Source organism: Sorex fumeus, unplaced genomic scaffold (assembly GCF_029834395.1).
Source record: "Sorex fumeus unplaced genomic scaffold, SorFum_2.1 ptg000058l, whole genome shotgun sequence".
Lineage (NCBI taxonomy): Eukaryota > Metazoa > Chordata > Mammalia > Eulipotyphla > Soricidae > Sorex > Sorex fumeus.
Window position 1 is genome coordinate 78,508 of NW_026606115.1, and position 22,796 is coordinate 101,303.

Here is a 22,796-nt window from a genome sequence, read left to right on the forward strand (position 1 = left end):
CAGAATAGTAAACTGCCATGATCTTACTCTAAATTTTAAGGTTGCCTGCTAATTGGCTATATGAAATATTCCGTTCTTCACTCTTAATGTGCCCATTGAATTTTGATGTGCTTCCTAATTGTTAACATCTATGGAAGTTTAAATAATAACTCACATGCTAAGAACAGTGGTGCTGAAGTGATACTCTGGTGAATCATTGCCAGCCTGTGTGCTACCTTGAGGCTGCTCAGACACCTCTAAAGTTTGGACAGTATATGTGTGTTTGTTCTCATTCTCTCACACCGACCCCAGCTGAAGAGGTTGAAGGTGCCAAACAAATTGGCATTAGACACTGAGTTAGTCTATTTTAATTCGCTAAATATATTCTTTCAGTTTAATTTGAAAACATAGCCTAGAGTTTCTGTTTAACATCTGTCTGCATCTTTCTGTTAAAATCATCTCCTACAATTTCTGCCTATCAAGGGTTACTTTCACATTGACAAGTTAATTTTGCCATCATAGTGCTTTCTGGGATCTGCTTTTTCTGGATCTTCATCTCATCCACTACTACAGGAACTATCCCTTTCCATTACTCACGACGTTTGTAACTTTGCAAAATTTGATTTCTGAAACCAGCGGTTTTTCTTCCTTTGTTTATGTGAGTTTTATCTCCCAGAGATTAAATGCTGGATAGTCCTGAAATCATGAGGACTTTTCAACTCTCTGATCTTTAGACTATTCTTCACAGTTTTTTCCCATTAACCTGGCCTTCAGAAGCAATGATAACTTCATTCAGTGTTTCTTTCAAACCTATATTCCCAGTTTGATCAGGGAATAATGTCTCAGATTAGAGCAATGAAAGTTCAGAAAAAAATGTACATTAAGGGAGATATTTTAGCAGTATCATCTAAGTGTTTTTTTTTATTCCTTCACTGACATTTGTTTTACTGCTAGTTAACAGGTGCTTAAAATGGTTCTTGGTTTGAACAATTGGATGTCTTTATAGAAACAGATGAAACTAAGAAATGAATGATTGGAATGGAAAAAGCAGGTACTTGGTTTGACTATACTGTTTGAGGAACCTATTAGATATCCAGGAATTAAGACACCAAGAGACTACTATGACCTAATTTTTCTATTCCTGATGACTCCATGTTGTATTCTAATGGTATACATACAAATAAGGTGACATGGCTACTTGATGGTACAATTGAGAATCTTAGTATTTGGATTCCCAGGTTATTATTCTTTCTACTATACCTTGGTGATTCCAAAGTGGTTACAGGAGGTACTTGTTTATAAATGATATAACATCAGAGTAAAAACAAATCACCACATAAAAAACTTAGATAATAACTTGTCACCGCTGTCTTCCACAAATACATTATTATTTCTTCAGCTTAAATTATTTAGATAGCCATATTTTTTCTAACTTAAAGCTTAAGTCTGAATATTGGCTTCTACTAAGCAAGATAAGGAGTGAAATTATTGTAGTGTTATAGTGTGATCTCTTCAAATTTGCCAACTATTAACTCTCTCTATTCCTGTTTCCAAATTAAGTCCTCTTTTGATTAAAAATAACGATTTATGTAGAACAAAATGTAGAAATTAAAACACTTTAATATAATGTAAACATTTCCAGAATATAGATGGATTTTGTACAAGCACTTAAAAACTTTTTAAAAACTATATATTTTCTAAGCTTATAGATTGTTTCATTTTGCACTAACAGAAGCATGAAAAACAAACATATACTGAAAATTAAACTTAACAACAACAGAACCAAATTTCAACCACTCACATTTTCCTGAGATAAAACAAAAAGAGTATAAACAAGCACAACAATAAAATAGAATAACAATAGAACAGTGGTAGAATACCACTGATATTAATACAAATTCAAACAAGAGATCGATTTTGTAATGTCTGATTACTATATCACTTAAAATAATCGTATAACATGAAAGCAATTCACTATCATAGCAATTTTTGAAAATAATTAAGGGAAATTGCATTATTTATGAAACATAATTTTCTCTATTTTTCAAAGAAAATGAGGAACAGTAATGAGAAAAAAGATGTATTGAATATTTTTCATTCACTTCCTTTTGTTAAAGTGTCCATTTAGCAAAATTCAAGTAACATGAAATTGATGAACCAAAATCTTCAACTTAGTTCTTTAAGGAACAACTTGTTGTGTTCCCTATGTTCTTTCCTTGTTTTTTTTAATGTTCTTTCTCAAAAATCAGGCATAGGCATATTTGCTTCTTATTTCAATACAATTTCAATTTTTCACAAAAAATAATTTTCCTGAAATTACAAGTAGTGCACTTTCCTCTCTTTTTTCCATCTTGATTTTGTTTAAATTTATTTTATTAACTGATCTCAAATTCCTACAACAGAGACATCCTAAAGCAGCTATACTGTTCTTCTTCCTAAAGTGGTTATACTGTTCTTCAATGTTCTTCTTTCATGTTTTGGATCTGCTCTTATGCTCTTCTTTCTTAGAGGGTAAGTTTAGGATTGTTTCTTCTTTCAACTTAATTTAAATTTTTACACCAACTTCACCTTATCTTACTAAATACCTACCTCTTCTTTTCTTCACTGATGTTTCTGTTTTAGCCTGATGCCATATTCTTATTTCATTTCTTCATCTTTTGAACCTAAAGTTAATCCAAGAATAGACTCATCCCAAAGCATTTCCTCTTCTGACTTTACTTCAACAGATTTCTTTTTATTTTTCCTGTGTTTGCATTCTTCTTTCTCAGAGTGTACATGGTGCTTCTTTTTCTTCTTTCGATACTTAGATTTTCCTGAGGGAATTTTATCTCCCTCTTTTTCCCTTTGTTGTATGCTCTTGATCCTGTGTTGATCCATATCCTCATTATCCTTTTTTCTTTTATACTTAGATTGTTCCTTCTCTGACTTTTCTTTGTATTCTTCATGGTGACTTCTCTTCTGATGTTTCCTTTTATGTCCTACTTGATGTTCACTAGTATTTATTTCCGAGGAAACATGTTTGTCAACTTCATATTCTACACTTTTGGAGCCAGAGTTAGTTTTTCGCTCACTAAGGCTCAGAGATGCCACATTTTCTGAGAAATAGTCTCTGGTAGATTGATAATAATTCAAAGAGTCTAGGCTTTGTCTGCTATCATGAGCTGGTAAGCACTGAGGAGGTAACTGTTTCTTCACTATTTGTGAAACATTGTATGATCTTGGACATGACTGAAAAGTCCCAAAAGGGAGTTTTTGTTCAACCATTGTATTTCTAAATATGTAACTAACATTTTCTCTGTTATTACGGACTGTCATTGGGCTTTCACTTATCCTTCTAAAACAAGTCTTTGGCTCTAGTCCTCTGGCTCTCTGCACTTCGATATAATCTTCAAGTTCATCTTGGAAAGAATCAGATGATCTCTTTGAATGACTTGGTTGCCAGTAAGGTAACTTCTTTTCCACTGGAAAACTATTATATGGTTGTTGGTAAGTATGTAAAGTATCAAATGAAGAATTTTTATCAAATGTTCTTTGTCTGTATCCAGAATCCATTTCTCTATAACTTCGTGTTTCTTTAGAGATTTCTTTTACCTTTCTGAAATGAATGTTTGGATCTAGACCTCTGGCTTTCTGCTGTTTGATGTAATCTTCAAGTTCATCTTGAAAAGAGTCAGATGTCTTCTCTGAAGTATCTGGTATGCGATGAGACAGCTTGTTTTCTGATGTTTGTGAAATATTGTATGGTCTTGGGCATACCTTAAAAGTGTGACATGGAAATCTTGGTCTAGACACTCTATATCTGGATCTGGAATCAACCACTTCTCTGTATCTATGGCTTTCCAAAGACTTCTCTTCCATCATTCTGGAAATCCTGGGCTCTGATCTTCTTGCTTTCTGCATTTTTCTGTAATCTGAAAACCTATCCTGGTAATAGCTTTTTGTCTTGTTGGAATTCTTAGCTAGATTGATAAAAACAGATTCTCTGCAAAGAAGAAAACAGAAAGTTCTAGTTACTAGGTTGTGTTATTCTAATTTTTTGTTTTAAGAAAGATTAATATGAAAAAGGACCCCCAAATAAAAAATAATTCTAATTTAAAACAAAAGCCATTAATTGTCTTTTTTGTGCCAAAATCAGCAGAAGGAATAGTCACATACTTCCCAGGCACCTCACACTTATTTAAAACATACATAAAATTTTCAGGCCTGCATCAAGTCTGCCGGAGGGGAAAGGGTGTTGCCCCATTCGCCCTCTCCTCTCTGGAAAGAAAGATGGTGGCCACATGGGAGCCTTGTGGACAGCAGGTATGAGCCGGGAGTGTGGGGGCGACTAAAACCTCATGGGAAGGGGGGCGTTTCGGTCCGCGCTTCACGCCCTACCGAGGCCACCAGTTGCCCCCACGAGCGGCTCTCCAGCACGGCCACAGCCCCAGAAGCACAATGACCTAATGCAGAACCCAGCAGCTTGGAGCAGAAAAGTGAAAGGACTATGCGTTAATCCAGGCAATCATTTCTGCCCAGAGGGGAAAGGGTGTTGCTCCCTTCCGCCCTCCTCCCTCTGGAAAGAAAGATGGCGGCCACATGGGAGCCTTGTGGACAGCAGGTATGAGCCGGGGGAGTGGGGGCGACTAAAACCTCATGGGTCGGGGGGCGTTCCGGTCCGTCCTTCACGCCCTACCGAGGTCACCAGTCACCCCCCGCGAGCGGCTCTCCAGCACAGCCATGGCCCCAGAAGCACAAGGACTTAATGCAGAACCCAGCAGCTTGGAGCAGAAAAGTGAACGGACTATGCGTTGATCCAGCCCATCAAGTCTGCCGGAGGGGAAAGGGTGTTGCCCCATTCGCCCTCTCCTCTCTGGAAAGAAAGATGGCGGCCACATGGGAGCCTTGTGGACAGCAGGTATGAGCAGGAAGTGTGGGGGTGACTAAAACCTCATGGGAAGGGGGGCGTTTCGCTCCGCCCTTCACGCCCTACCGAGGCCACCAGTTGCCCCCCGCGAGCAGCTCTCCAGCACGGCCACGACTCCAGAACACAGAAACCAATTTCTTAACTATCTGACTTTCAGTAGAAATACTTCCAGGGTCAATAGGTAAAGTAGCAGAAATCCAAAACCAACATTTAATTCTTGAACCCAGCTGTAGAAAGCAAATCACTTCACAATGCTTTTTCAGCATGTCTGATTTGGGGGGGGTAAACTCTAAATAATAGTGGTGAATCTTATTGAAACAATGAATCTAATCAAAGCAGATAGAGTGTTAACTAGAATTCATCTGCCTCACAGGGACGGGGAGGGGTGGGGAGTGGGGTTTTATTGGGGTTCTTCAGGGTAAAAAAATAAGTATTGGTAAAGGGAAATGTGTTTGATATTTGCATGACTGAGACATAAACCTGAAAGCTTTGTAACCTTTCCCACAGTGATTCAATAAATAAATTTAAAAAAAATAAATAAAAAATAAAAATAAAAATAAAAAAAAATTTCAGGCCTGGAATGAAATAAAAGATGAGCATAAAGAAGAAAAACTACATGATACTCAGGTCATACTTAAATTTTAAGGGTTTTTTTGGTTAGTTAGTACAGAACCTGTGATACTTAATGCCATAAAAATGGTCTGAGTGGGACTTGAACCTGCGCGCTCGGGCGCCAGAGTCCGGGCACTTGCCTGCCGGACCACCCCTTCCTCTGAAGAAAACTACAAAACGCTACTTCAGGAAATAAAAGAGGACATGAGGAAATGGAAAGATATCCCCTGCTCATGGGTCGGGAGACTTAACATTGTCAAAATGGCAATACTACCGAAAGCATTGTATAAATTCAATGCAATCCCTATAAGGATACCCATGATATTCTTCAAAGAAATGGAGCAAACACTCCTGAAATTTATATGGAACAACAAGCCCCCACGAATAGCTAAAGCAATTCTTGGGAAAAAGAAAATGGGAGGAATCAACCTCCCGAACTTCAAACTGTACTACAAAGCAGTAATAATTAAAACAGCATGGTACTGGAACAAAGGCAGAACTGCAGAACAATGGAACAGGGTTGAGTACACTGACATCTCCCCTCAAACATATGCTCATCTAATCTTTGATAAAGGTGCAAGTAAAGTGAAGTGGAGTAAGGAAAGCCTCTTTAATAAATTGTGTTGGCATCACTAGACGGCTACATGCAAAAAAATAGGCTCAGAACTCTGCCTAACACCATGTACAAAAGTAAGATCAAAATGGATTAAAGACCTCAACATCAGACCAGAAACCATAAGGTACATTGAAGATAAAGTTGGCAAAACCCTCCATGACATTGAAGCGAATGGTATCTTCAAAGATGCCACGCCACTGGCCGAGCAAGTGAAAACAGAGATAGATAAATGGGACTATCTTAAACTAAGAAGCTTCTGCACCTCCAAAGAAACAGTGACCAAAATACAAAGACAGTCTACAGAATGGGAAAGGATATTCACCGAATACACATCTGACAAGGGGTTGATATCCAGGATATACAAAATACTGGTTAAACTCCACAAGAAGAAAACATCCAACCCCATCCAAAAATGGGGCAATGAAATGAACAGAAACTTTCTCAAAGAAGAAATCCGAATGGCAAAAAAGCACATGAGAAAATGCTCTACATCATTAATCATCAGGGAGATGCAGATCAAAACCACAATGAGATACCATCTCACACCTCAGAGACTGGCCCACATTCAAAAGAACAAAAGCAACCGATGCTGGCGCGGATGTGGCGAGAAAGGGACACTCCTTCACTGTTGGTGGGAATGTCCACTGGTTCAGCCCTTCTGGAAAACAGTATAGACGATTCTCAAAAAATTAGAAATTGAGCTCCCATTTGACCCAGCAATACCACTCCTGGGAATATATCCCAGAGAGGCAAAAATGTATAGTCGAAGTGACATCTGCACTTGTTTGTTCATTGCAGCACTCTTTACAATAGCCAGAAACTGGAAGAAACCTGAATGCCCAAGAACAGATGACTGGTTAAAGAAACTTTGGTACATATACACAATGGAGTACTATGTAGCTGTTAGAAAAGATGAAGTCATGAAATTTACATACAAGTGGTACAATATGGAAAGTATCATGCTAAGCGAAATGAGTCAGAAAGAGAGGGATAGACATAGAAAGATTGCATTCATCTGGGGGTTATAAAGTAACAAAGTATGAGATTAATACCCAAGAATAGCTGAGATCAGCACCAGGAGGATTACTCCATAACTTAGAGGCCAGCCGGGTATCCTAGAGAAAAGGGCAGTTCAGATAGAGAAGGGAGCACCACATAAAGGATGTTTGGAGGATCCTCCCAGGAGGGGAGATGCATGTCGAAAGTAGACTATGGACTGAACATGTTTGCCACTCAATGCCTCTTTTGCAGACCACAACACCCAAAAGGAGAGAGAAAACACAGGGGATTGCCCTGCCACAGAGACAGGGGGGATGGGGGGATGGGGGTGGGAGGGATATTATCCATGGTGGTGGAAAATGGGCACTGGTGGAGGGATGGGTATCTGATCATTGTATAATTGAAACCAAAGCACAAAAAATTGTAAATCTACAACTGTAAAAAAAATAAAATAAAATAAAGGGGAAAAAATGATCTGAGTGGAACATCACATTGTACAGGTTTCATGACTCAATTTCAATATCTTCAATTTTATGAAGATATGTACATATAACTATTAATTCTGTGATCACAAGATTTTTTTAAATTCTCAAAAGGGTTAAATTTGGCTAAGCAAGCTTAGTTCCTGACTATTCAGACTCAAATAGTATTATTTTATATCAGAATAAAATACTGTGAAAAAATATTATCCTTTGATTTTTAAAAAGAAAAAAGAATCAAATACACAATAGTTAAATGATTCTCTGTCTTACTTTTTGACGTATCTACTTCACAGTTGTCCTCAAAAATTGTCTCCTTAACATAACAGAATGTAATGGAGTAAACATTTATTAAGCTATATGCCAGGTCAGGAGCCTTATATATAATTTATTATAAATACTTTATAATGAAGCTGTCCAGAGGTACACACTCTGTCTTAAATATAGATCTGGTATTCTAGTTCAGGTCTGCCTAACAGTAAAACCCTTAATTTAACTGCTATTCCTCACTGGAAGGATAATAACAGGATTACCAAATCCCTGAAACTGAACCAATCTTCCAGGGAATATTCGAATTTGTAAGGTTAGCTTGAGAATGCTGCCATATCAAAATGGGTTTCAGGTAGCCAGTTCTGTTAGTACACTAACATGGCCAGAAAACTCCATAGGGGCTGATAATGTTATGTAATGTGTTATGAATACTGCCAACCATATCAAGAATCAAGTCATAGGGTAATGAATGCCTAGAAATTTCATAAAATATATGCAAGGGTATTTGACAGAAGTCCTGATTTTTATATCATAGGGACATTTTAGCAAAAACTACTTACTTAATGTGATGTTCAATTTCTTGCATATGGTATCGGAACGTTTCTAAAGATGTAAAGGTAATACGACAAATCTGACAAACGTAGTTTCTCATAATAAATGCTGAAAAAGAAGAGTTCAAGTCAAAAAGATAAACATGGCTATACTTATAATACATAGTTGAATAAGAACTGACAATAGGTAAAGGTAAAGGCCCTCCCGTTGATCGTCGATTTGCTCGAGCGGGCCCAGTAACGTCTCCATTGGAGACTTTGTTGTTACTGTGTCTGGCATATCCAATACTCTTGGTAGCTTGCCGGGCTCTCCAAGAGGGGCGGAGGAATCGAACTCGGGTCGGCCATGTTGGCTGCTTGTAAGGCGAACGCCCTACCCGCTGTGCTATCGATATGCCAGACACAGTAACAACAAAGTCTCCAATGGAGACGTTACTGGGCCCGCTCGAGCAAAGAACTGACAATGCATTAATTAATTTGTGGGTATCCTAATAGAAAGAGAAGTCTCAGAAAAATCAGATGACTTGGTCACAGTTATAGGGCCAGTGATCAATAGAATTCTCTGAACACTACCACACTGCTTCTCCAGCCATGGCCTATTTTTAAAGACACTGTAATCTATTTATTATCACTACATGCAAGTGTAGCAGGCACCTCAAATTTAGCATGTCTAACCAACTTTGCCACTTTAACACCTTATTTTTCTTTGCCTCTAGTTTTCCACCCAACCAATATTTGAAACAGCTCTAAAATTAAAGATAAGTAAATTTATTCACTTAACCTATAAATCATTATAGTGGATCAGTTTATCAAAAGCTATTAAATAAACAGATTTTAGAAAAGAGAAAGGTTCAGTGAGCCTCACTCAGAATAAAAGCTGAAAACAATTATAAAACAATACTATTACTTACCACTTCAAAGGAGTTAAGAACTGCTGCTGCTTCCTAGTTAGTTTCTTAGGTAGAATTTGAAGCAGGGGATATTTTGTAAGATTTTTCTTACTTTCATGATTCTTTCACCTTTTCTTTTTTTTCTTAGTTTTTGTTTAGTTTTGTTTGGTGCCACACCCATCTGCACTCAGGGCTTACTCCTAGCTCTGTGCTCTGGGATCACTCCCAGAAGGCTCAGGGCACCATATAGGCTGCCCGGGATTAAACTAGGGTTGGCCATAGAAGAAAAGTAAGCCACCCACTGTACTATGGCTCAGGCCCCTCTTTTTAAAAAAAAAATGGTTTCGGACCACATTTGACAGTGCTAAGAGCTTACTCCTGGCTGTCACAAACACTCAGGAATCACTCCTAGGAGGACTTGGAAGGTGAGGGCATATATTTTAGTTGGAAAGAAATTTATACATTCCAAAAGTCACATAGAAAAAAATACAAACCTAGAAAGAATGCAGTATATTTGTGACTGCAGAGATTTTAGTGAAAAGCAAGACTATTTGCTATATTTTAAATCAAACATCAATTCATCTAAAGGATACTAAATGTGTATTAGCCTTATTCAAGCTGAAATTATTCCTATATACACAACATTACTGTGAAGGGGAGAGAAATATGTTGCCTTCGAACAACATGAGAACTTTACTCACTATTGACATACTTTATTTTAGTTCCAAGAGAATTCAGTAGATTGTGCCAAAGTCTGAATAAGTAATTCCTGGTAAACTATACTCTTTGGGATTTAATTTTATGCTGTCACCTTCTGATTATGATTTTGTTTTCCATATGATTTGATACCCAAATATTATACCCTATAAGGAGATTTTTTTTAAATTTGGGAATTGTAAACAGAAATCTTCTCCTAATAAAAGGTCATTTTATGGCTGTCATGCTTCTCTAATAAGAATCACCTGGGAGTGTTTAAAATATAGATCACCAGGATTCTCTTCTGGAGAACTTAGGTAACTGCTGATGGGTAAGGAACTTTGTAATCATTAGAAAACTTGTAAGAAACTACAAAAAGTGACACTTTTCTAGTTCCTTGTTTATTTATCAGCATCTTCCAATTTTGATGTGTGCATAGTCTCTTATTTAAGGCTGGTCAACTCTGAATATTCTGAACTTGATGTAAAGCTAAGGACTAGATCCAAGGCTATACAAGCTCACTACAACTTATTTTTCAGGAAAGTAGAACTGTAATAATTTAACTTGTATAGAAATTAAGACTCAACTTACTTGTATAAACTATACATTTTGAGGATACCCAATTTATGCAAGATGGGCAAAAGTCTTAGTTTTCTTTGGTGGTTCTCAATGGTAGTTATAATGAGAATTGTGTGGAAAGCCCCAGAATGTTAACATTACAGATACACATCAGATCAATTAAATTGGAATCTCTAGATTTGAAACCAGGTTTTTCTATCTTTTTTACAAAAGTATCCTATATTAGATAAGGGACAAGTATGCCAATAATAGTTGAAAATGATCATTTTGGACAGGAACTGAGTGTTGAAAGTAGGTAAAGGGATATACCTGATAACATTTCAGTAGTTGTAATTCAAACCATAAGGTCCAAAAGAAAGAGAGTGAGTGAGGGAGGAGAGGGAAGAAAACTGATTTATTTAGAGGCAGGAAGGGTTGGTGGCCAAGAGGGAAACTGGGGACACTGGTGGTGGAAAATGTGCACTGGTGAAAGTAAAGGAGTTGGAATATTGTATGACTGAAATCCAATCATGAACAACTTTGTAACTGTGTATCTTGCTGTGATTCAATTTTTTAAAATCCAAAAAAATTAAAATAGAAAGTGTCCTACATGACTTATTTGTTCAACCATTATAAAGTGGCATTGCCCTATATTTCAAGCCTTTATTATGCTCGAGCGGGCCCAGTAACGTCTCCATTGGAGACTTTGTTGTTACTGTGTTTGGCATATCAAATACTCTCGGTAGCTTGCCGGGCTCTCCGAGAGGAGCAGAGGAATCGAACTCGGGACGGCCATGTTGGCCGCTTGTAAAGCGAACGCCCTACCGCTGTGCTATCGCTCCAGCCCTTTATTATGATTATAAACAAATTATGCATTAGAAATTCATAGAATTTATATTATTTTAGTTTTTATAATTAAATTAAATATAATGTTCTTTACATTTCCTCCAAGAATTGCAGCCGAATTTTGTAATACAAGCAATATATAGGTTTAGAAGAACTGCTGTCATTAATGAAAGATCCAGAGGATCTAGGATTGTGGTCTTACTATTACTACTGAAGCACTTGTATTTTTCCTTTTTTTTAAATTTTTTAAATTTTTTAATTTTTTTTTATTTTATTTATTTTTTTTTTTCAGTCTCCTGCCCCCGCGCCTGGCTGTCCTCGCCAGGGCCCCTTGGAGGGGAGCGAGTTGAGCTTTCCTCCCCGCCCCGACCAGGGCTCCGGGAGTCGAAGACCTCCAGGACCAGCCACCACCATGCTGAGATCACTCTCCGCACACATGAAGGTACTGGCAGAGGGACAAAGCCACACGGGTTACGGGGTTGAGATCTCCAAGCCTACTCGGATTGGGGCCGAGCATCCTCCACCCAGATCCTCCAAATTCCAGTAGGCGGGGGTCACATCCACCAACTGGCCCCCTGGCGCCGTGTAATCCCATCAACGGCCAAGACTCAGAGACTATAAAAACCAGTTTCCGGAACCGCGCGGCCACATTTGCGGCCTCGTGACATCTTATTATGACATCTTATTATCTCATTCCTACTTTGGACAAACTGGCAGGCTATCGAATGTAGCCTGCCCACACAGCAGAGTCTGGCAAGCTCCCTGTGGCGTATCCAATATGCCAAATACCAGTAACAACGATGGGTCTCATTCTCCTAAAGAGCCTTGAATATAATCTCAGGGCTAGGATGAAAGAGACGTTACTGGGGCCTGCTCGAGGCAATTGACGAATAAAATTTTTATTAGTGAAGCACCATGAGGTAAAGTTGTAGACTTACAAATTTTTGTGCTTGGGTTTCATTTATACAATGATCGAGTACTCATCCCTCCACCAGTTCCCATTCTCCACCACCAATGATCCCAGTATCCCTCTCACCCCCCCAACCCCCGCATCCCACCCTGCCTCTGTGGCAGGGCATTCCCTTTTGTTCTCTCTCTCCTTTGGGGTGCTGTGGTTTGCAAAAGAGGCATTAAGAGGCAATCCTGTTCGGTCTATAGTGTACTTTCAGCATGCTTCTCCCATCTTGGGAGGATCCTCCCAACACCCTTTCCTTTGTTTTAAATTTTCTTATATCAGAAAATAATACATAAAATCTATCAACGCTTTCTGTGATGATATGAAACTATTTATTGGCCCCATTGTAAAAATTTCTGATATTCTCAAGGAACCTACTTCCAATATTTTTCAGTTTAATATTTGGGGATGCCACACCTTGCTGTGCCTGTGGATTACGCTTTTTTCTGTGCTTAAGGATTACTCCTGGAACAGTTCACAGAACACATGTGGTACTGAGTTTTGAATCTGGGTTTGCCACCTGCAAGGAAAGTTTCATACCCACTATCCAATCTCATAGGATATCTTCAATTTGTTTTTCACTCTATCCATTTTCCTTTCTAAACCTGCTTATTTGTTGTGTCCAACACTGATGCCATCAATCTTGCCAGGACTCCTTGTTGCTGACTTTATGTAAAGGTAAAGGTAAAGGCCCTCCCGTTGATCATCGATTTGCTCGAGCGGGCCCAGTAACGTCTCCATTGGAGACTTTGTTGTTACTGTGTCTGGCATATCGAATACGTCACGGGGAGCTTACCAGGCTCTGCCATGCGGGCGAGATACTCTCGGTAGCTTGCCGGGCTCTCCGAGAGGGGCGGAGGAATCGAACTCGGGTCAGCCATGTTGGCTGCAGCAAATAAATATTTTTATTTTATACCTTTCAAGATCTCCTATATCCTGACCCTTCAAGAACTTTCTCCTAATTATAGTCATATCTCATAACTCACAGGACTAAGGATCTCAAAGCACAGACTGGATGAAATGTAAGGCTTCATTATTTAATACTGTGACTTTCGATTTTGGCTACCTCACAATTACTGGCGATTGATGGGGAAGTTGTGCAAGTCCCAAAGATTCTAATATCATTTATTTTATGGATTGTTTGAACATTGGGATTTGTAAAACCTCCCTATGTAACTCTAATATGTAGTCAAAGTTAAAAATACTTAGTCTGGTTCTTCAATGGTGAAACTCGAAAGCTACATGTAGGTAGAGGTGCAATTTAATGTATAATTTAATGTATGAAGAAAAATGGACACCACCAACAAAGAAAACTATAGGCCAATATCCCTGATGAACACGGATGCGAAGATCCTCAAGAAAATATTAGCAAATAGAATCCAACAACTCATCAAAAAGATCATACACCACGACAAAGCGGGATTCATCCCGGGGAGCAAGGGTGGTTTAACACTTGGAAATCAATCAACATAATCTATCATATCAACAAAAGTAAAAATAAAAACCATATGATCATATCAATAGACACAGAGAAAGCTTTTGACAAGATCCAGCACCCGTTTTTGATGAAAACTCTCACCAAAATGGGTTTTGAAGGAACTTTCCTCCATATAGTCAAAGCCATCTACGACAAATCCATGGCAAGCATTATCCTCAATGGGGAAAAACTAAAGGGCCTTCCCTTTTAGATCAGGGAAAAGACAAGGATGCCCACTATCACCACTTCTGTTTAAGGTAGTACTGGAAGTACTTGCGATAGGGATTAGGCAAGAAAAAGACATTAAAGGCATCAAGATAGGAAAGGAAGAATTCAAGCTCTCACTATTCGCAGATGATATGTTACTATATCTCGAGAACCCTAAATCCTCTCTACCAAGGAACTCATAGAAACAATACACTTGTACAGTAAAGTTGCAGGCTATAAAATTAATGCCCAAAAATCCATGGCCTTCCTATATGCAAACAATGAGATAAGAATTTGACAGGAAAAAAACAATCTTGTTCACAATCGTGCCCCAGAAAATCAAATACCTCATAATCAGCCTAACTAAATAGGTAAAGGACCTCTACAATGAAAACTACAAAATGCTACTCCATGATATAAACGAGGACATGAAGAGAAGGAAACATATCCCCTGCTCGTGGATAGAAAGAATTAACATTGTCAAAATGGCAATACTCTCTAAAGCATTATACAGATTCAATGCGATCCCTATACGGATACCCATGAAATTCTTCAAAAAAAGAGATCAAGCACTCCTGAAATTCGTATGGAACAACAAACGCCCATGAATAACTAGAGCAATTCTTGGGAAAAAGATGTGGGGAGCCATTACCCTCCCCAACCTCAAAATGTACTAGAAAGCGGTAATAATTCAAACAGCATGGTACTGGAACAAAGGTAGGGCCACATACCAATGGAACAGGGTGGAATCGGTACACACAACCCCAAATGTATGAACATCTAATCTTTGACAAGGGAGCAAGAAATGTGAAGTGGAGCAAGGAGAGCCTCTTCAACAAATGGTGCTGGCAAAACTGGACAACCACATGCAAAAAAAAATGGGCTTAGACCTCGACCTAACACGAGGCACAAAAGTCAGATCAAAATAGATTAAAGATCTCAACATCAGGCCAAATTCCATAAGGTATATCAAAGACAAGGTCGGAAAAAACCCTCCACGATATTGAGGCTAACGGTATCTTCAAAGATGACACTGCACTGACCATCCAAGTGGAAACAGAGATAAACAAATGGGTCTATCTTAAATTAAGAAGCTTCTGCACATCAGGCTAGAGCGATAGCACAGCGGGTAGGGAGCTTGCCTTGCACGCGGCAGACCCTGGTTTGATTCCGAGCATCCCATATGGTCCCCTGAGCACCGCCAGGGGTAACTCCTGAATGCAGAGCCAGGATTAACCCCTGTGCATTGCCAGGTGTGATCCAAAAACCAAAATAAATTAATAAAGAAAGAATCTTCTGCACCCCAAAAGATACAGTGACCAGAATACAAAGACAATCTACAGAATGGGAAAAGATATTCACCCAATACCCCATCTGATAAGCGGTTGATATTAAGGATATACAAAGCACTGGTTGAACTCCACAAGAAGAAAACATCCAAGCCCATCAAAAAATTGGATGGTAAAATGAACTGAAACTTTCTCAAAGAAGAAATCTGAATGGCTAAAAGGCACATGAGAAAAAGCTCTACATCACTAATCATCAGGGTAATGCATATAGAAACAACAATGAGATATCATCTCACACCACAGAGTCTGGCCTACATCCAAATGAACAAAGACAGCCAGTGATGGCACAGATGTGGCGAGAAAGGGACCCTCCTTCACTGCTGGTGGGAATGCCAACTGGTTCATCCCTTTTGGAAAACAGTATGGACGATTATCAAAAAATTAGAAGAAATTGAGCTCCCATTTTATCCTGCAATACCACTCCTGGGAATATATTCTGGAGAGGCAAAAAAGTATAGCTGAAATGACATCTGCACTTCTATGTTCGTTGCTGCACTGTTAACAATAGCCAAAATCTGGAAAAAAAACCCGAGTGCCCAAGAACAGATGACCGGTTAAAGAAACTTTGGTACACCTATACAATGGAGTACTATTCAGTTGTTAGAAAAGATGAAGTCATGAAATTTACATGCAAGTGGTACTACATGGAAAGTATCATGCTAAGCGAAGTGAGTCAGAAAGAGAGGGACAGGCATAGAAAGATTACATTCATCTGGGGAAAATAAAGTAACAAACTAGGAGACTAACATCCAAGAAGAGTCGAGATAAGTACCAGGAGGTTCACTCCATGGCTTGAAGGTCAGCCGCACATGCTAGGGGAAAAGGCAGCTCAGATAGAGAAGGGAACACCAAATAAACTGTGTCGGGAGGATCCTCCCAGGATGGGAGATGCATGCTGAAAGTATACTACAGACCAAACATGATTGCCACTCAATGCCTCTTTTGCAAACCTCTACAACCAAAAGGAGATAGAGAACAAAAGGGAATGTCCTGCCACAGAGGCGGGATGGGATGGGGGATATGGGGATGTGGGAGGGATACTGGGATCATTAGGGATGGAGAATGGGCACTGGTGGAGGGATGGGTACTCGATCATTATATAACTGAAACCCAAGCACAAAAACTTGTAATGTCCACAACTGGATCTCATGGTATTTAACCAATAAAAATAAGAAAAGAAAAATAGAAAACATGCTACATACCTGTTTTAAATTATGAAAGGAAAAGACTTTTCAAGCACATAGATCTTGTTGAGGATGTATTCTATGGTGTTTCTATTAATACTGTTTCATTTAATCTTTTTCAATCATAAAAAATCTTTGAGGGGAATGGATTTTCACCCAATACCCATCCGATTAGGGTTGATATCAAGGATATACAAAGTACTGGTTGAACTCCACAAGAAGAAAACATCCGACCCCATCAAAAATGGGGTGGTGAAATGAACAGAAACTTTCTCAAAAAAGAAATCCGAATGGGTAAAAGGCACATGAGAAAATGCTCTACATCACTAATCATCAGGGAAACGCAGATGAAAATAACAATGAGGTATCATCTCACACCATAGTGACTGGCCCACGTCCAAAAGAACAAAAGCAACCGGTGTTGGCGGATGTGGGGAGAAAGGGACTCTCCTCCACTGCTGGTAGAAATGCTTACTGGTTCAGCCCTTTTGGAAAATAGTATGGACGATTCTAAAAAATTAGAAATTTAGCTCCCATTTGACCCAGCAATACCACTTCTGGGAATATATCCCAGGGAGGCAAAATAAGTATAGTCGAAATGACATCTGCACTGGTATGTTAATTGCTGCACTGTTTACAATAGCCAAAATCTGGGGAAAAAAAACTAAGTGCCCAAGAACAGATGAATGGTTAAAGAAACTTTGGTACATCTACACTATGGAATACTATGAAGCTGTTAGAAAAGATGAAATCATGAAATTTTCATATAAGTGGATCAACATGGAAAGTATCATGTTAAGTGAAATGAGTCAGAAAGAGAGGGACAGGCATAATGCACTCATCTGTGGAATATAAAGAAACATAATGGGAGACTAACACCCAAGAGGAGTAGAGATAAGGACCAGGAGGTCTGCTCCACGGCTTGGAAACTGGCCTCATATGTTGGGGGAAAAGGCAGCTCAGATAGAGAAGGGAACACAAGTAAAGGATGTTGGGAGGACCCATTCAGGTTGAAAGATGTGTGCCGAAAGTAGACTACAGACCAAACATGATGGCCACTCAATACCTCCATTGCGAACAACAACACCCAAAAGGAGAGAGAGACCAAAAGGGGATGCCCTGCCACAGAGGTGGGGCAGGGTGTAGGGGAAGGGATTGGGGTGGTAAGAGGGATGCTGGGACCATTGTGGTGGGGGAGGATGGGCACTGGTGGAGGGATGGGTACTTGATCATTGTATGACTGAAACACAAGCACCTAAAGTTCGTAAGCCTGTAACTGTACCTCATGGTGATTCACTAATAAAAAAAAGAATCTCTGAGGTACAACTATGTAAATTACTTTCAAAAAATCCCTGAAACTGGAAAAAGGGGAGAAGGCAGCTGTAAGAGAGAAGGGATCACTAAGAAAATGATGGCTTGAGGAATCAATCGGGATGGGAGATGTGTACTGAAAGTAGATAAAGGACCAAACTTGATAAGCTCTCAGTATCTGTGTTGCAAACTATCATGCCCAAAAGTAGAGAGAGAGTATGGGGAATATTGTCTGACATGGAGGCAGGGGGAGGATGGGAAAGGGGGGTATACTGGGGATATTGGTGGTGGGGAATGTGCACTGGTAGAGGGATGGGTGTTTGATCATTGTGTGATTGTAACCCAAACCTGAAAGCTTGTAGCTATCTCATGGTGATTCAATAAAATTGAAAAACATCCCTGAAACTGTTTATCTCTCTATAGTACATATGATTAATAATTAACAAATATTAATCAGAAATTTGTAATCAGAAATGTACTAATCACCATAAAGAACATTGAAAAGAATGTTCCAGAATAAAATACAATCCCTTGTAATGGGTTATAATTAATTCATTAGTCAATTAATAGTAAACTCTATGAGAAATTGAAAGAAGAGGAATACCAAGAGCTAGAACAGTGAAGGAAGTTGTGATGGGTGTGGAAGAATACTAAACAATTTACTTTTTCAAAAAGAAGATAAGAAATTTCAAGGAATTAGAACAATAGCAGGTTGTTCTAATTGAAAATGGCATGTTGAATTCAAATAAACTGTTCAGTAAACACTGAGCACCTATGTGACACCAAAATTATGCTAGACTCTTGGTGTTACAAAAAGAATTAAACAGGCTATTCAATCCTTGACATCTCATATGTTTCCTTGAGCAGTTTCAGGAGTGAACTCTATGCACAGACTCAAGAGTAGCCATAGAACTGCCAGGTGTGGCCTCTCTCACACACAATAATATAATTAAACAGGCAAGTCGAGTGGTCCACAAATCCAAGGGTATATATACATATATATACAGATATATATAGATATATATACAGAAGAGTTTAATCTGATTTGGTAAAAACTAACAAAGGTGGACTTAGTGAAGCATGGTACTTCAAAAAGAAGAAGTATTTATTACAATTAGGTAGTCAGAACCAGGGGGGTTTAGTTAGAGGTAAAATTCTAGCTAAACTTGGAAGAATGAAAAATAAGCTAACTTGAATAAAAGAATTGAGAGGATCATTGCAAGTTGAGGAGTTAGAGTAAATAAAGCATATCAATGCTTACAAGAAGTTTCAAATTTGGAATTGCAGAAAATTTCTAAGCATATAAGGTAGGAGAGGCATAAGAATAACAGAATAAGAGTGATACTTTAAGCTGAATAAATTGTATTTTACAATGTATATGTTGCAAAACTGAGTTGTTCAAATACACAATGGAATACAATGCAGCTCTAAGAAAGAACAAAGTCATGCAGTTTGAAGCAACATGTATGAAAGTAAAGGATATCATGTTGAGTGATGTCAGAAGACATGGGACAGACTGAATCATCTATCTCCTATGTGGGGATACACAGTTAGGCAGGAACTGAAGTCCAAAGGCAACTTAATGGGAAAACTGATTCACACAATTGAATTCGGGGAAATGTAAAGGAGGGAATTTGGGACTGGCGGAGATACACAGATGATTGGTGTGATGTTGGAATTATGTCCATGAGAACCATTATTAGTAGTATTGTAAACCAAAAAAAAGTCTTAAAAATATCAAGTGATGAAGACTATAGTTTCAGTGATCATTTCTATGGTTAGTTACTATAGAAGTTTCTGTGATTGTGCAGAGCCCCTGAAATAAGGAGCCAGAGCATCCTATCTTGTGCATGAGGCCTGTTCTAGGTGTTGTTTTTTCAACTGCCTATTACTGTTGATGATTGTTCTTCTCTTCTCTTGGAAAAATAAGTATCTTGAGGAAGAACATACAGAAATCAAATTTTAAAAAGAAAAAACACATAAACATATCCATCGATACAAGAAGTGTTAAGAAGAATTTTTGTTTGTTCGAGGGCCACACCTGGCAATCCTCAGGGCTTACTCCTGGCTCTATACTCAGGAATCACCCCTGACAGTGCTTGGGAACATATGAGATGCTGCAATGCAAGGCAAATATTCCACCTGCTGTACTATCACTCTAGCCCCCATACGAGAAGGCTTTTTTGGATAAAACTCAATACCCTCTAATAAAACTCTCAACAAAACAAGCATAGAAATAATCTTCCTCAAGATGTTTATGAGCATTTACAAAAAAATACAAAACTACCACCAGTATCATTCTCTGCAGAGTAAAACTGAAAGCCTCCTCTCTGAAATTGGGCACAAGGCAAAGATGTACATTTTCACCCATTATTGTTCAATATAGTAATGGAACACCTCAACACAGCAACTAAGAGAGAAAAATATATCAAAGTAATTAAAATTGTAAAATAAGAACTAAAACTATTGGTATTTGCATATTATATGATAATATATAGAAGATGCCATAAATGAAGATGCCTAACTATGCCATAGAAAACTCCTCAGAACAGTAAACCATTATAGCCCATAGCAAACTACAGCATCAACACACCAAATCAATTGCATTACTATATGCAAATAATTAACCAAAGCAAAAGGGATATGAAAAGACTACCCTATTAAAAAACAGTTTCCAAAAGATCAAATATTTAATTTAAATTTAGTAACAAAAACCGGTGTTTTAACAAATATGTTAATCACCTGTGCCCTGAGAATTATGTCACTTATGAAATAAATAGGATATCAAGAAATGAAAAAATATTCCATGATAATGGATTAGAAGAATTAACATTATCAAAATTACCATGCTATTCAGAGTATTATGCAGATTCAGTTCAATTCCCATCAAAATCCTGATGAAATTCTTCAAGGACTTAGAAAAATCACTGATAAAATTTGTATGGAACCAAAAACTCCTCTTATAGCCAAAGCCATTCTAAAGAAAAAGAAGTTGTAGTTATAATTTTTCTGGAATTTTTGTGGATTATTTACTTGTTTTGTTTTTTAGCCCACACTTGACTGTGTTCAGGGCTTACTTTTGGTTCTGCATTCACTCCCGACAGAACTCAGGGGTTCAGGGATCAAACACAGGTCGTCACATGCAAAGCAGGTGTCTTACTCACTGTACCACTTCTTCAGGCCAGCATGTCTTGAATCTAAATTATACTCTACAAATACAGTAATCAAAACACCATGATACTGGAGTTAAGGACAATCAAATTGCCTTCTATGTGTAGTAACTAGCGTTTCAGTCTCATAATCTGAAGGACAGACTGCAAAACCAATGGATTTAAATTTAAAATTCAAAAATAAACATTCAGATCTATAGACAGTCATAATAAAGGCTCTGGACAAATGAACTGTAACAAAGAAAGCCTTTTCAACAAATAGTAATAGGAAATTTGGATAACTGCATGTAATAAAAATGAAACAATACCAATCTTACATCATTCATAAAAGTTAATTAAAATGGATTAAAGACCTCTAGATAAACCAAAGTCCATTTAGAAAAATTGAGAGAATATAGGGAGAATTATCCAGAATCTGGATCTCAAAGCCATCTTCAAAGATTTGATCCCACTTGAAAAAAACATGACAACAAAAGTGAAAAAAAAAATAAAAGGGACTACATCAAATTTAAAAGTGTCTGCATGGCAAAAGAAGCTGGAGATAAAACATAAAGATGCTTTGGATTAAAATGAAAAGACACCATACTGAGTGGGAAAATTAATTTGCACATAATACATCAGATAAATATGTCCCATATATAAAGCATTCACAAAGCTAAGCAACAAAGAAATCAATGACCCCATCAAGAAATGGGAATAGGAAATTAACACACACTTTCACAAAGAGGTTATATAGATAGCCAACAAGCATATGAAAAAGTGCTCCTAGTCACTTATTAGTATAATACAAATCAAAGTAGTAGTAAGGTATCGTGTTACACCAGTCAGAGTGACATACATAAAAATACTGGAAACAACCAGTGTTGTCTAGGATGGGGTTTAATAAAAGGAACTCTCATTCACTGTTAGTAGGAAGATTTTCTGATTCAGCATCTAAGGAAAACAGATGTCTCAAAAGAAAGAAAACTATGAATAGAGCTTCCATATTAACCCAGACTTCCATTTATTGGCATCTATTTTCAAAATGCAAAAACACAAATTCAAAAAGATAAGCATATCTAGGTCATTGTAATGTTTAGTACAATAGCCAGGATAAGGAAACAACCCAAATGTCCAACAAGAGATGAGTGGATAAAGAAACTATGGTGTATATATGCAATGGAACACTATGCAGCTATAAGAAAAGATGAAATTACACATTTTGCTGCAACTTGGACAGAACTGGAGGGCATCATGCTGAGCAAAATTAGGCAGATGAAGAAAGACAAGTAACAGATGATTATCTGTGGTATTTAGGAAAACAAATTAAGAGACTATATATATCAATTGATAACAAACTCTTGGTACTGGAAAACAAACCGTGAACCGCAGGTTAGAGAGGAGGTAGGTGGACAAGATGTGACACAGGGGCATGGATGAGGGTGGGGATCCTTTGACGGTGGTGATGTAACATTTACACTGGTGAGGGGATGTTTACCCTGAAAACATAGTTGTCAACACATCATAAACACAATATCCTGATTATAATCATTTTTTAAAATTCTGGCAAAACTTGACTGAATGTAGGAAACAAAGGAGAAGAAGGCCTCTAGATAATCCTTCGGATAGAAGAGATTCTGGTAATAATCAGGATGATAGTCTAGCAATTAAGTAGGTGGTGATCCTGTTAACTAATCAAAATTTCCAAATAAAGTATTGTTTTAGGAAGTAGAAAATTAAACAACAATGAACCTGAGCTTAC

The 22,796-nt window shown here is 38.1% G+C and overlaps 1 protein-coding gene and 1 non-coding gene across 2 annotated transcripts in view; one reads left to right on the plus strand and one right to left on the minus strand.

The window, feature by feature from the left end:
* Nucleotides 1–2,483: 2,483 nt before the first annotated feature.
* The window catches only part of ZMAT1 (zinc finger matrin-type 1), an 86,215-nt gene continuing 65,902 nt past the window's right edge, over nucleotides 2,484–22,796 (minus strand). Inside the window, exons 7-8 of the mRNA XM_056125675.1 lie at nucleotides 8,422–8,521; nucleotides 2,484–3,961 (exon numbers count right to left, since the gene is read on the minus strand). Coding sequence (XP_055981650.1) covers nucleotides 2,617–3,961; nucleotides 8,422–8,521 — 1,445 coding nt within the window. The 3' untranslated portion in view covers nucleotides 2,484–2,616. The remainder of the gene's footprint in view (nucleotides 3,962–8,421; nucleotides 8,522–22,796) is intronic.
* LOC130034334 (small nucleolar RNA U3) lies at nucleotides 19,633–19,838 on the plus strand. Its single transcript, XR_008794100.1, has one exon. It is a non-coding gene; the product is annotated as a small nucleolar RNA U3 (small nucleolar RNA).